This window comes from Orbicella franksi, chromosome 2 (assembly GCF_964199315.1).
Source record: "Orbicella franksi chromosome 2, jaOrbFran1.1, whole genome shotgun sequence".
NCBI lineage: Eukaryota > Metazoa > Cnidaria > Anthozoa > Scleractinia > Merulinidae > Orbicella > Orbicella franksi.
The window spans coordinates 7,043,947-7,057,443 of NC_138146.1; the positions used below are offsets into that span (position 1 = coordinate 7,043,947).

General features: G+C 40.0%; 1 protein-coding gene and 1 pseudogene across 1 annotated transcript; one reads left to right on the forward strand and one right to left on the reverse strand.

Moving 5' to 3' along the window:
• On the reverse strand, positions 1–12,961 carry LOC145467996 (QRFP-like peptide receptor). Its single transcript, XM_081451660.1, has 2 exons — positions 12,748–12,961; positions 1–1,616 (listed from the first exon to the last, which is right to left on the reverse strand). Exon 2 carries the CDS (start codon positions 1,590–1,592, stop codon positions 576–578), a length of 1,017 nt encoding a protein of 338 aa, XP_081307786.1. The 5' UTR covers positions 1,593–1,616; positions 12,748–12,961; the 3' UTR covers positions 1–575.
• Positions 5,798–9,178, forward strand: LOC145477929 (uncharacterized; annotated as a pseudogene).
• Positions 12,962–13,497: the final 536 nt, after the last annotated feature.

Below are 13,497 nucleotides of genomic sequence, written 5' to 3' on the forward strand. Positions count from 1 at the left end.
TACTATAAAGATAACATTTGATTACACGACTAACTAAGCTCACAGGGCCAATAACTAAATTCAGCTAATCAGATTGCTCTTTTGCCAGTCCGATATTTTCTAACTATTGGACCAGGCAATATCCCGAATGATCCCATGCGACCACTCTTAAAGTTTTATGGCGTTACTCTTTTTAAAGAATGACGAGCTTTTTGTTCTTACAACTTTGTTTTCCTTTCCTTTCTTTTCTTTTTTTTTTTTTTTTTTTTTTTTGAAGACGTCAGAGGTGCGTCAACGCACAAACTGCTTTCAGTGCGCATAAGTAAACTAAAAAACTCGTTTCCTTGAAACAACCGAAAACATTTCTACAAAAGCAACCGATTACTTTCTACATCCTCGTTCATGTTTCCACTTCTTGGTAAATGAAATCCCCCGTAATGAAAATGAAAAATTCCCCAGACGTTTGACTGAGGTCAACGTTTTGAGTTGGACTGGCTGTAACCTCAAACTTGTACACGTTATAGATTTATGCCACCATGCTAATTTCCTCAAACCGAAGCAGTAAACTTAATTCGAGAGAAATTATGCGTTATTTATTAGGCCATGGGACCTCTACTCACGAACTGAATCGGCTCTGTACCGCCCGAAGTCTTGTTTGAATCTTGATCTGTAGATGTGACTTGTTTGGCGGAGCTGATTCTGCAACGCTGGTGCGTGCAAGAAAACGGTAGCAGCGCTAGCATGTGCTTCCGAAAACGCTCACTCTGCCAGCTGTATAACACAGGATTTATAGCAGAATTGAGAGTGACCAAGACGATGCTGGTCGTGTGCACGGCTGAGTAAAGCGGCTGCCTGCTGAATGAAGAGAAGACGTAGACAACGAGAACTGGGATCCAACAGATGCAGTAAATCACGCTGACCGTGACCACGAGTCGGGCGGATTTCTTGCAGTAGCGCAACTTGTTTTGTTGTGCCATGGTCGACGTAGTCGTGGGACGAAACCATAGCTTGTACACTAGCTTGGAATACAGGTAAATCATGATTGTGATCGGTAGAACGCCATAAACAATGGCACATAGGGGGCTGTGGAATTGAGCGAAATTAGCAGTGGGCCATTTGAACAGACAGAATTCGCTGACTGGATCATACCGCGCGTAAATGAAAAGAGGCATGTTCCATGAAACAGCTAGCACCCAGCCTAGAACAACAATACGCTTGAGCTTGGTAGTTGTTATCCTTTTGCGTACATCGTAAGGGAATTTAATGGCGAGGTAGCGTTCTAGCGCGATGCAGACGAGAGAGAAAGCAGAAGCCAGCGCGCCGACCCACACAAACGCCTCGCCGGTGATGAGCTGGCATACAACGTCGCCGGCTGTCCCTTTCGGTTGCGTAAATATCAGCGTGAAGATGTAGCGCGCCGCGATGAACACGGCTACAGTCATATCGGCAACGGCTAGATTCACTAGGAGGTAGTTCATGGGGGTACGCATTATCCTGTTACGAAGAACGACCGCACAGACCAGGCTGTTACCAACCAGGTCTGCGATTACCAGGAAGCAGAAAGCGGCGGTGATGCCTATCTGGGCCGCCTCAGAATACTTGTACAGTGACATCTTTGTATCTGGTTCCTTTGTCAGCTGTGGGATAATATTATAGCATGTAATAGCTGTAAGATATTATTACACTGTTAAGCTCAGCTGATATGGACCCTCCAGTGATTAAGCTACATGGATCTCGAGTAAATCGCAAGAACATTTCAAATTACACTTTTTCAATCATAATTGTAAATGAGGCGACAGTTGTTCATTTTGATGAGAGTGCTTCAAATTATACCAAAATGCGTCTGTTTTACCGGTTTTCAATTTTTTTTGTGTTTTTTTGGTCAAACAATGTATATTTTGTTTTGGTTAGGCACATTAAACTGAACATTTAAACTTTACTTACGTCATTGTTGTGAAAATTACGTGGTGTCCTTTAAGAGTGGATGCCTCTAAAAATCAAAGAAAAATAAAAAAATCGCGGACATGGTCAAAAATTCGTTTCGTCCCATTTTTTGTCTACAGGTAGCTATAGGTACAAGCTAAAGTGAAATGAGGTTAGTTTGTGTAAATATTCATTTTGACGGGAATAAACTGTTATGAATTGCATGATCGAAAATGAGTGCGTACGAGCTCGAAATTATGTAGTTTTCAGGCCGTCCTTAGATGAACTAAAATGCCACAGCAGGAATTCTCTAGTTATAAATATATACAGTTGGCCTTCCTTTACCAAGATATACTGATATTTTTTGTATCGTGTCCTTCCTGATGAAACCACGGGTTAATTACCAGAGGACGTCTTCGCCATTTTTAGTTCACGTCAAACCCGGCCTAATATATTGTGGCAAAAATGCATGTGGTAGTGTCTCAAAATTTCCAGCAATACTATCACGAGGGCTTATAAGGTAGGTCTTCAAATTTATCGTTTCATTTTTCTGGTATCTTCTACTGTTTCAATATACCAACCAACCAAACTTCGGTAAAATTGTAAATGGCGCCATATTGAAATGAACAACATCAACATTGCAGTGACACAAGCAAAGCATTGTTTGAGTCGCAGCCGCACTTAGCTTGTTATGTTTGCTTTGACATCAATAGTTCCTTACCTTAGAAATCTTTTATAGGCCCTTATTATGCCGCTTGGAAGATACTTTCGAACCACTGTCCTCTGCAAGTTGGTGTAAAGGGGGCCGACCGGCGCACTCATTGAAGCCACTGAGCCGGTGATGAGTAAACTTTAAAAGTTACTTGTTGTCGTCATTTTCTATAGCGTGTCGCAACCCAGTTTCGTTTAGTCTACTTTGATCCTAATTTTGGCTTTTTTGACGTCCCATACACAAAAGATCCTGTATAACACGGCAAGCACCGCTAGCGATTTGCACAGGTTCCTGTCTGCGTGTCGGACTGCGTGACATGTGATAATCTGTCACGTAACGGGATCAACTAACAATACATTCTGCCTCACGAATAAAATCTAAACAAATATACTGCCGTCATGAACAAAAAAGAAACAACAAAGAAACAGACTTTACAAAATGTCACAAATTTAAAACGTACAGTGAAAACTTTATGGAACGAAAATAACGATTCAATTTTCCCACGGGAAACAAATGTAACCAGTTAACGAAAGTAAACAAAAAGCAAAAGTGTAATAATCGTCGCTGAAAGTAATAAAGATAACGGTTGCTTAAACTCCAGCAGAAAAAAAATGTGTTGTGCTTTCCTTGATATTGTTGGTGGCGTTTGTAGTGCAGAGGAACGCACAAGGCATCCGTCCACTCAGACAGTATCGCTGTCATCGCGCAGCAAGGATATCAGAAGCCACAAGCGTTTTCTACAGTTTTCAGGTGTTGAGACAGAGATTGAACTTATCTTAGCAAGAAGCGGGATTTTCGTGAAGCCCGTCAATTTTTCGGAAATGACTGTTTGCCCGTTACATCGATCAAGCCTTCGAATCGGATGGAGAAGAGCTAGTAGATTATGTTCTGTGCCTCAGGATGTCTCCGGTCACAAAAAGGAATCTGAAAAAGTACCCGCAGCAGAAAGGGGAATTAGTTTGCAGCACTCAATACAAATTTTTGAGCTTACGAAAAACCTCGTACCCGTCGGATCAGGTAAGTGGTTACAATGTTTATTCTCACTTTATGCAAGGATAAACATCCGTATAGCTTCTCGTTTCACGCAGGGTACTTGGCGTGAATCACAGACTTCATATCCTTACTTCAAATCACTTCACAGCCGCGTAAAATAACGCCAAGTTTAACAGCAAAATTATTTTCATGTCTCACGAGTTTTCAGGATTTTTGCAAATACTTTTACTTCGGAATCTTGTTCAAACACTGGCATTTACTCAACATTTTCACCTTCTTCAAGACTTATTCAAAAGGGGAACACTCGAAATGAAATATTTTACAGATATTAGAATTCCTTCCAACAGTGCTCGGAAAAAAGGAAAGGAACGTAAAAGACTGACTTGTGACAAGGCAAAATACAGATTGCGTAATCAATTTGAGGTTTGTGGGGCTTTTTTCCTGGGCTAGGTTTGTTCTTTTGCCACATTCAGAGCTATTTGTTCAAGGGGGATGTGTAAAGTAGAAAAGAGTAAATTAATCCTTTCTCTCCAAATATTAAAGGAATTTGTGTACGATGTCGACAGTCCCTGGCAAAAACTAAAAATCGGTTAGAATCGCAGAACTTGGGTGCCACAGGAGGTGTGGAAAACATCACAGAAGGTCTATGTGGTCTAAGCTTGGTGAGTTTCTTCAAAGTGTTTATGGAAAATTTCCATCCAATATAGTTAATGAAAGTGAAAAACCTTAACGCATTCTCTGAATTCTTCCTTCTCCGCCCTTTTCAGGGGTTCAACCCACGCGGGAGAAGGGCGTGTCCAGGATAACTTGCATGCACATCCTCAAAACGCCGCCATTGCCGCCCGTCAACGACTGGGCAAGACCATACATGGCACAAGAATTGGAAAAACGTATCCTGCCCGGATAGCCAATCACATCCCAGAATATAGCCAAATAATAAAGGTTTTAAATTAATATATGACTTTTCAACTTTTTTTCTAAATGTTCCAAATGGAAAATAATACTGAGTAGTAACTGGATAAAGATATCAGGATAGGTTACCAGTCAATTAAATTAATTATCGAATATTGCTTTCCAGCTCGTATGCGACTTGCGCTTTTATACACGACACCCCGTGCTTGCACACGGTTGATCTCATTTCGAAGCCATCCAAAGCAATGTGTTCACTTTTTTGTCAGGTTGATGAACAAGCGAGTGACTTTGATATTCCTGCCATTACTTGTCCGGTAACTGTTGGTGATGAATCTCTGCCAGAAGGTTCCACATCCAGACGGCAAAGCCTTTTTTTCCGCAAGAAGATTTCGAAGAGAGTGATGAAGGCTCCAGTCTAGACAACGAGCCCCAGGTGCAGCTTAATCGCTTCTTACAGCTTCGAGACGTCAGTCTAGTACGTCACACGTTATCAGTGACGTGGAATACAGCACACGAGCGTACTAAACGCAGATACCTACGGAAAACTCAACAATGTATATCTGCAATGCTTGATGTCCTGGCACCTGAAAATTCGCAAGAACTGTGGACGGAGCTTTGTGATCGTCATGCTGTAAGCAGAGGGAGTCAGGTTGTGGTCGAAGGCAGAAGTGAAAAAGAGACGGAGCTTCTTAGTGCATTTGCTGAGAGCTACTTGAACGCGCAACATTGGAGCACCAGACAACAAATACTCTCTTTGATGGCAGATAAGTTACCCCTTAAGGACATGAGAGAGTTTATTCCAACCATTACTAGCTATCGCTACAACATTGCCCGACGCCACAGGCTGTTACACGGAAGAGCTGCTCCTCTTCCAAACCAGGAGAAAAAGAGAATGAGGATTGAACCTGTAAAATAAGAACATTTTGTTTCTTTCATAACGAGTCCACACGTAATTCAAGATGTTCCTTTTGGGGAAAAACTTCTGAAAATGTCAACTGGTGAGATCATAAAAACACTCAATGTGATCAGAACAATGATACCAGAGCGCATTGTCCAGCAGTATCAACAATACTGCTGTGAAACCAACTTTGAGCCTATGAGTAAGAGAACCATACAGAGAGTTTTGGCCGTGTGTTCTTCATCTGTTCGCAAGTCTCTGCAAGGACTTGATAACGTATCAGCACAACGGGCGGAAGCATTTGATCATTTAGAGAAACTCGTAGAGAAGCTTGTTGACTGTGGCAAGACTCTGCAGTGGGCGAGGGAAATCAAGCAGCAACTTCGTTTGTCGAAGCAATACCTAAAGGGCGACTACAAGGTGGGTGCATATTTTATAATTATGGGTTACCTTTGCGGAAGTGATGTAGTAGACTTCTTACTATGATACACGGCTACCTTTCTCTTTCTCTCCAACTCTTTTTTATGCCTAATTCATGAAACAAGAGGTTGCAATTCACTGTAATACGCTTACACACATGTATACAACGCTGAGAATCGGTTAAGTAATCTTTTTGAAATGTCGATGCGCATGCGTTGCTTTGCAAATATGCACTGAATCACGCGGTTGTCATTCTACTTTTTTTTAGGTACATGCAGTGGAGGCCTCAGAGGTTCCCGATCATTGTCGAATTTATGCGCTAAGTGATCCAAGCAATGCAGAATTTCGGGGCTCCTGCGACCACTTCCACAATGAGTCATGTGTGTAGTGTTATGAGTTAGAGTCATGCGTACCATAGAAGATGAGTGTTCAATTGCGCTCTCGTCAGCAGAAGATCAAGCTGACATGCTGCATACTATCAAACAGGCAAGGGATGATATCATTAGCTGGAAAGCCCATCAGCTACGTTCAGTCCACCAAGCTGAGGCAAAGCATTCAGTTTTAGCCAAACTCGACAGCCGATGGGTGCTGTTAGTCTAGGACTGGGCAATGAAATATATGCCCCGAAAATATCGAAAGGCACAGTCAGATTGGTTTGCGAAGCGAGGATTGCCATGGCACATTAGCGTTGCCATAAGACGGTCAGAGGGTTCTGAGCACTTTGAATCGCAAACACTTGTTCACGTATTTCAAAGCTGCGCCCAAGACAGTGTGACTGTGGCTTCGATAATGCTTGACTGCCTCACTACCCTGAAAAAGGAAATTCCAGACCTGGAAATAGCTTATTACAAGCAAGATAACGCTGGCTGTTATCACAGCGGAAATTCAATCATCTCAGTTAAGCTGGCCGGTGATGCCGTAGTAGTGGCTGTTCTAAGAAACGACTTCTCGGACCCTGAAGGTGGAAAGAGGGTATTTGATCGCAAAGCAGCAACAATCAAAGGAGACGTTGGAAGGTACGTAAACGAAGGCAATGATGTCATGAACGCTTTACAGCTCAAAACAGCCATTGAATCTGGCCAAATCTGAACCACAGGAGTGAACGTAAGCTATGTTGCTGCCAAGCCGTCAAGTACCTTTAATATCAAATGGGATGGCATAAGCTTACTCAACAATTTTGAGTACAATGAAACTGGCGTACGAGTGTGGAGAGCATTCAATGTGGGTTCCGGTAAAGTGGTGCCATGGGCAAAGTTCGAAGGAGTCATGAAGCAGCCCGAAAAATTGGAAATCCTAGAACCCCTATCGCTGAATGTAAGTGGCGCACCGCCGTTCAAGATTGTGAGACCGACATATCAAGAAAAGCTTTGTCAAAGCAAATTTCTCAACTGAAAACGAAAACCAAGATCGAAGCAGTATTGGTCAAAATAAGCCAGATGACATGCTTTTCCCGTGTCCAGAGGAAGGATGTGTAAAAGCATGCAGTCGCTTTGCAAACCTCCAGACACACCTAGATACTGGAAAACACCAAATGATGCTCGAACAGGAAACTCTCTATGATAGAGCTAAAAGAGAATATTCTTCCAAGCTGACGGAGGGATGCAGTCGAATTCCAAGCGTTCAAGTTACTGTCCAAGCAAAGAGTGACGCCTTGCCGCCTCTTCCAATGGGTTGGGCCCTGAAGACAATTAAGAAAAAGGTGCGTTTTACAAAGAAACAGACCGAATTCTTAACTGACCAATTTCAAAAAGGGGAGCAAAGTGGACGGAAAAGCGATCCACAGGAAGTCTCGAAAGCAATGAGCTTAGCAAGAGACCAAGCGGGGGAACGCCGATTTCAACCTGATGAAGTCCTTACGTCGCAGCAGATTAGTGGCTTCTTTAGCCTTCTTTCAGCAAAGAAGCGGTTAGAAGTTACAGCCGCTTGTAACGAAGCAAAAGCTAGTGAAGTCTCAGAAGTGGCCATGGAGAGTGCCGACGAGGACGAAATTTCCGCCGAAGCTGAGAGTCATCTATCTGCTGTGTGTGCGAATGTGATGAGAGATGTGGCTATTCAGCATCCGATTGTATCTTTCGATCTTAACGTCTCCGAACTTGTACAAAAACGTACACTCACAACTTTAAGAGTGGATAGGCTAAGAGACATGTGCATCGACCTTGGGCTGGATATTTCTGACATTTCACCTCAGAAGAGGAAAAAGCCATACATCGCACGACTCACACAATTAGTCCAGGAGTGTACCTGCACTTCCAAGTAACTGAGCACTGTACGTTTCACGAATAACTGATCCGCTGATTATAAAAGGCGGTGCGTATATAATTTTTAAGAGGGCGTTGCGTGACAGCAGAGTTCTACATATCGCATTTCAGTCACTCGAGCTCGCCACCGCTTGTGGCATCTCCTCCAATTTGTGTTGACGATTTTCAGTATAGTCGAAACTGGCGAGTGCAGAAGGCGCAGAAGGGATGCAAATGCTCGAATTCATGTTCACTGGATGCGAAGCAAACGTAAACTAACGGCTGTGTGGCAAATTTAACCTGTTGTGTGCAATTCAATTGTTCAACCTGTTGTGTGCAGAATTACGCAGAATTATGGCGCGATTCACAGGGTAGGAAAAGTCGAAATTTGTTTCTCCTGTCACAGTATATGAAAATCAAGTGTAGTTATAGACATTTTAATGTTTCTAGTCATTTCAACGGCCAGTGAAGATATAACTGACCAAAACAGTTATTTGTGTACAACGCGTTTAATTTTGTAATTATACATCTCATTATGGCGTCATAGTATTTAACCGAATTACGGCCGGTGGTCATCTTTTGATTGTCAAAGGTCCCAAAGAAATAAAACCCAAATCGTAAAGAACTATCTTTCAAGGCTTCTTCGTAGTGGTATTGAAAACTTTGAGACACTACCACATGTATTTTTTGCCAAGCTATTCTAGGCCACCTTTGCCTTAATTTCAAAAGGCCGAAGATGTCGTCTCTTAACAGAGACGTAGCTCCTCCAGGAATAACACGAGACAATAACTATCACTTTGTCTTCATAGAGCAAGTCCAACTCTATATTTCTATAGCTAGGAAAGTCCTTCTGTCACATTTTTGTTCGTATGACAACTGCCCGAAAAGTGCGTAATTTTAGGATCGCGCTTGGTGAAATTTGAGCAATTGACTCGTCGAAAGTTTTTATCGGTTTATTCCCGTTAAAGTGCATATTTCAAACATCTAACCCCATTTCCGTTTGTTTACTATATAAGGCTACCTACAGGCAAAAAATGAGCCAAATCGATTTTTGGCCGTGTCCGCGATTTTTTCGATAATCTTTGATTTTTACTGACATTTACTCTTAATTTGTAATTACGAAGCCGAGTCAAAAAATGATAATTTTTTTTTGTGTTTTGTTTTTTGTTTTTGTTTGTTTGTTTGTTTTTTTCACATTTTGATTTTCATTCAGGCTTACATCAATTTGTTGAAAAAATAAACATAGGCTAAAAATTAATAAATGGTTATTAAATTTACATCTGTAGCTTACGTTATACTACAGGTGACAAAAAAGAAAACTACACAAGAAAAAACAAAAACAAAAACAAAACAAATAAACAAATAAACAAATAAACGACTTCGTAATTACAGAGAGCGAACAATCTAAATTATTTCTTTGGTTACTGTATTACGTATTTAATCTATCAACATATTGATTTGATTTCTGGCCAGGGCTTAATATCCATTTTTTTTTTTTTCAAAATAATCCTTATTTATTTTACGTTCAGTTTCGTATTTTTTTTCTTCTTTGTTTTGATAACCTTTAATTTTAGGATGTATCTGGTTTCTTCTGCAGTCCCACAAAAACAGCTTTCCAACAATAATAAACTAATTTAGTAATTTCGTTGAAGGTCATTGCCTTTTTGTTGCTTAGACATTATACTATTATTCCAAATATAACATTCTGCAATGAAAAACGAACCTGTTGATTTGATAAAAGGCACCAATAAGATTCAAAATCGTTCCAAAATCGCCTTGAGTAAGAGCATTGGTAAAGGATATCAGGGTACAAAGTTTCTGGCTCGGCCTCACAAAAAGTGCAAACATCGTCTGTTCTGTAACCAATTTTGAATAATTTTTATTTGTGTAGAGTATGTTGTTAAGCACTTTATACTGGAAAGCCTTAGCATAAGATTCGAGCGCAACAGAATGAGGTAACAGAAAAAATTCTCTCAAATGATCATCCGAAAGGTTAAAATCTCTTTTCCATTTATGGATAATGTTAAGAGGCTGTGTCTTTTCCGTTACAAGTAGCGAATAATAATCTTTCGATTTCTTTTCCGTCACATCAAAGATGTTGTCATGAATTGGAAATGAAGGAGAGGTCAATTGTGGAGGTGTGTGACCGCCCTATGAAAAGTCAGCTATAGAGTGTCGAAGACCTGCCCATTGAAGAATGTTGATTTTACTAAATTTTTTTTTTTGCAAAATAGCCCAAAGAGACGTTACTGCTTAGGTTAAATAAGAGATCATTTACATAGATAATTCCAGATTCATAATAATTTTTAATATATAGCGGTTTTTTTTTATCTATTCGTATTTCTTTATTATTCCAAATGATTCTTTGCCAATCGATTCCGATGAAAAATTTTAGGTCGTTTGCCTAATTTGGTTTTTGTTTCGTCGGGTAAGCGATACCAGTGAATATAGACAATCTAAAATGTTGCTTCAATGCTCTGGAATCATAGCACATTTCCTGTACTCAGGGTGCAATTAAAGTTTAATAGTGGAATATTTCATTTAAAATCACACTAGGTGACACTCATCTCAAGTTTTACAATTCTCTCAGATCGTAATTACTGCATGTTTAAGCGCAAAACAGAAAACCTTAAAAAGTCTGGAGAGTTGTGAAACTTCTCGTTTATTGGACACTAGAGTATGAAATGAACATCTTTCGAGGAAATCGTCAACTATTCATGAACATTGCCAGCTCACATCCAGTGTCAACTCAATGGATTCCAACAAAACAAACGTTGTTGTCACCAAAAGCCACACGTTCAAACGTCGCACTAAGGGAGGCAATTGACATCCGGTTACGAAAGCACTCTTCAGATTAAGATGAGGGTTTCGAATTAACCAACAACTATGGCCCTACCGTATTTTAGCCCCCTCGAGACGCTAAATAAACCTGGCATAACACCTTTTAACATTCACATTTTTATTGTGGCTGATGAAGCTCGGTTGAATGGAACGAAATATTCCACTTTTTAACTTTTAGTAAGTTCTGAGTACAGGAAATTCTTTTATGTTTGAAATGAATATACGTTTCTGACTTCAGTCCCGGTTTAGATGCCGTACTTCACATGGCCATAGAGTTAAACAAACGAAAAAATAGCGAGCAACTTTTAGAAACTGCTTCACATTTAAGTCTAACTGTAATATTTGTTTGGAAGATAATTTTTCCGCCGTCGTTTTCGCAGCTATATGTGAAAGTAAACAGACAGAATCATTAAACTTGTACTTGGCAGTTTAAGCCGGCGTTGTCAATCCATGAGTTTCCGCTTTCAGACTGCCGTAGCCGTTAATTTATATAACGCTTTCTCACACAGGAAAAGTATAGGCTATGACTATGGTGTAATTTTTTTTTATTCAAATCAGAAAAAAAAAGCTTTATTCTAAAATTAAATTTGAAGAATTAATTCCGTTTGTCAATATCTAGTCTCATTCCAGTCTGGCAAGTTGAAAGGGTTAATCAAACAAAAACTGGGTTGACAGTAAAAAAACTAAATTGAAGATAGATCCCAAAAATCTGTCGATCATTTTGTCCTGTAACAGCCATTGACAGATCAATTAAATTTTGTCTACGTTCGACATTTTATTTTATTTTTTTTTTGTTTGTTTCCTTGCCCATCCTTTTCCTCTCTTTTTTGACATTTAAACTAGGGATCGTCATTGGAAAAGAGAAGTTCGATAGAAGGAAAACTATATCTAAAGCAAAAAGGTTTACTGCTCGTGGACTCGAGGGCACTCGAACTTTATTTTCCGCGACTTAAATGTTATGATATGTTAAATATCGTTTCAACATTTCATATGCAATCGTGAGAATACTTTTCTTACGATTAACACTAAAATAAATTGGAAGGGTTTAACCATTTGGGTTTTTGATGTAGCCAATCTCTCAATGAAGTAAATCAATAGGAAAGTTAAAGATTTGATATAGCAATATTGCTCGACATTTCATGAGCCAAATCTCTAACCTTCCCAAATAAACAGTTTTTCTTTGTTGAAATTAATACACTCCATGTGGTTTCAAACTTTTCGTTCAATCCATTCCCCATAGTAGCATCTCAACTGATTTCACTCGATTGTCTTTTCGGATACCCTTCTCTATTTTATGGCGAATAGGTGAGGGTTGGAAAAAAGTAACGATTTGGTTTTGGCAGAAATATTAAGATAACTTGTCGGTGGAGATGCCTTTTGTAATTCCTTTTTTTTTCTTTTTCAAACCAAAATCGACGAAGACAATGACCTTATCAGCTCAGCTCAGCTCAGATCAGACGAACATGACATTGAAAAGATTAGTGTAAACATCGGGTTATGCTGTAAAATATTGAAATATTGCCCGTCGAATCCATCAAATAACCTCAGCGAAAATCCAGAAATAAATAGAGAGGATTTTCTTCTGTTCTTGTACAGCTCAAAATAAAATAGATTATGGAAAAGAAACCATGAAAAATGGGTCACCAATCTTACGTTTTAGGCTGCAGAAATGATTTCCAAAGAGATCAAGATATGCCAAGGAGAAATGCGTATGGATTTCGAAGTTTGAATACGTTGAGTGATTTGGAACCTTGTGTTGGTCAAACTAAATCCATTTGGGCTGACAAACATGAATGACAAACATAATTTTAACTTAGAACCGACTTTCTTACCTCAAATCCCGGAGTACCAAGTCTAAATTACAAAGTTGAAACCGAAACAAATGATAGACTGTCCTTTAGCCGAACCAAAGGAACCTGGTAAAATTGTTTACTCAATTCTGGCAAGCCGCATAAAATACCGTCTCGTCAGGCAAATAGATGATATCAGGACTTATAATCTATCAAATATTTTTGCTCGCACACAATTGGTCTAAATGACCGTCAATATGCCCCGGCTAAAACTAGAGAATATCCGAGTGCCCCAAAATGCGCTTGTTGGCAAAAATATATCAAGAATAATAAACAATATAGGCTTCATTTGGCGCGAAAATATGCTCGGATATTTGCCCTTGGACATTATCGAGGCCCCGTTTGGGGGGGTACCCATGTCCCCTGTCTGAAATTCGCCACCAGCCATGTCGGCATTTCGCAAGATTCCTATGTCGCCTGTCGGAATTTCGTCTCAGAGGAGTTGTGTCGGAAAATTTGACCTTGTTCGATTAAAACGAAGCTACACGTATAACACATATAAATAAGTATCTCCAGGAGCCATAATCGGGGACTCCGTCCCCGATTATGGCTCCTGGTATCTCTGGATATAATTAACTCCTTGTATGCTTTGCACTTGCTTCGAACACTTTTCAGCAGTAGGAATTCTTATGCAGAGCCAGCATTTCTCCGGTCAGTGGGTTTAATGATTACTTAATGGTTACTTTTAAAGCATCACATTTCGACTCAGAATGAAGGAAAAGAATTCTTAGC

Coding starts and splice junctions, on each gene's coding strand:
- LOC145467996 (XM_081451660.1), bottom strand. CDS start 1,592: ATGTCACTGTACAAGTATTCTGAGGCGGCCCAGATAGGCATCACCGCC.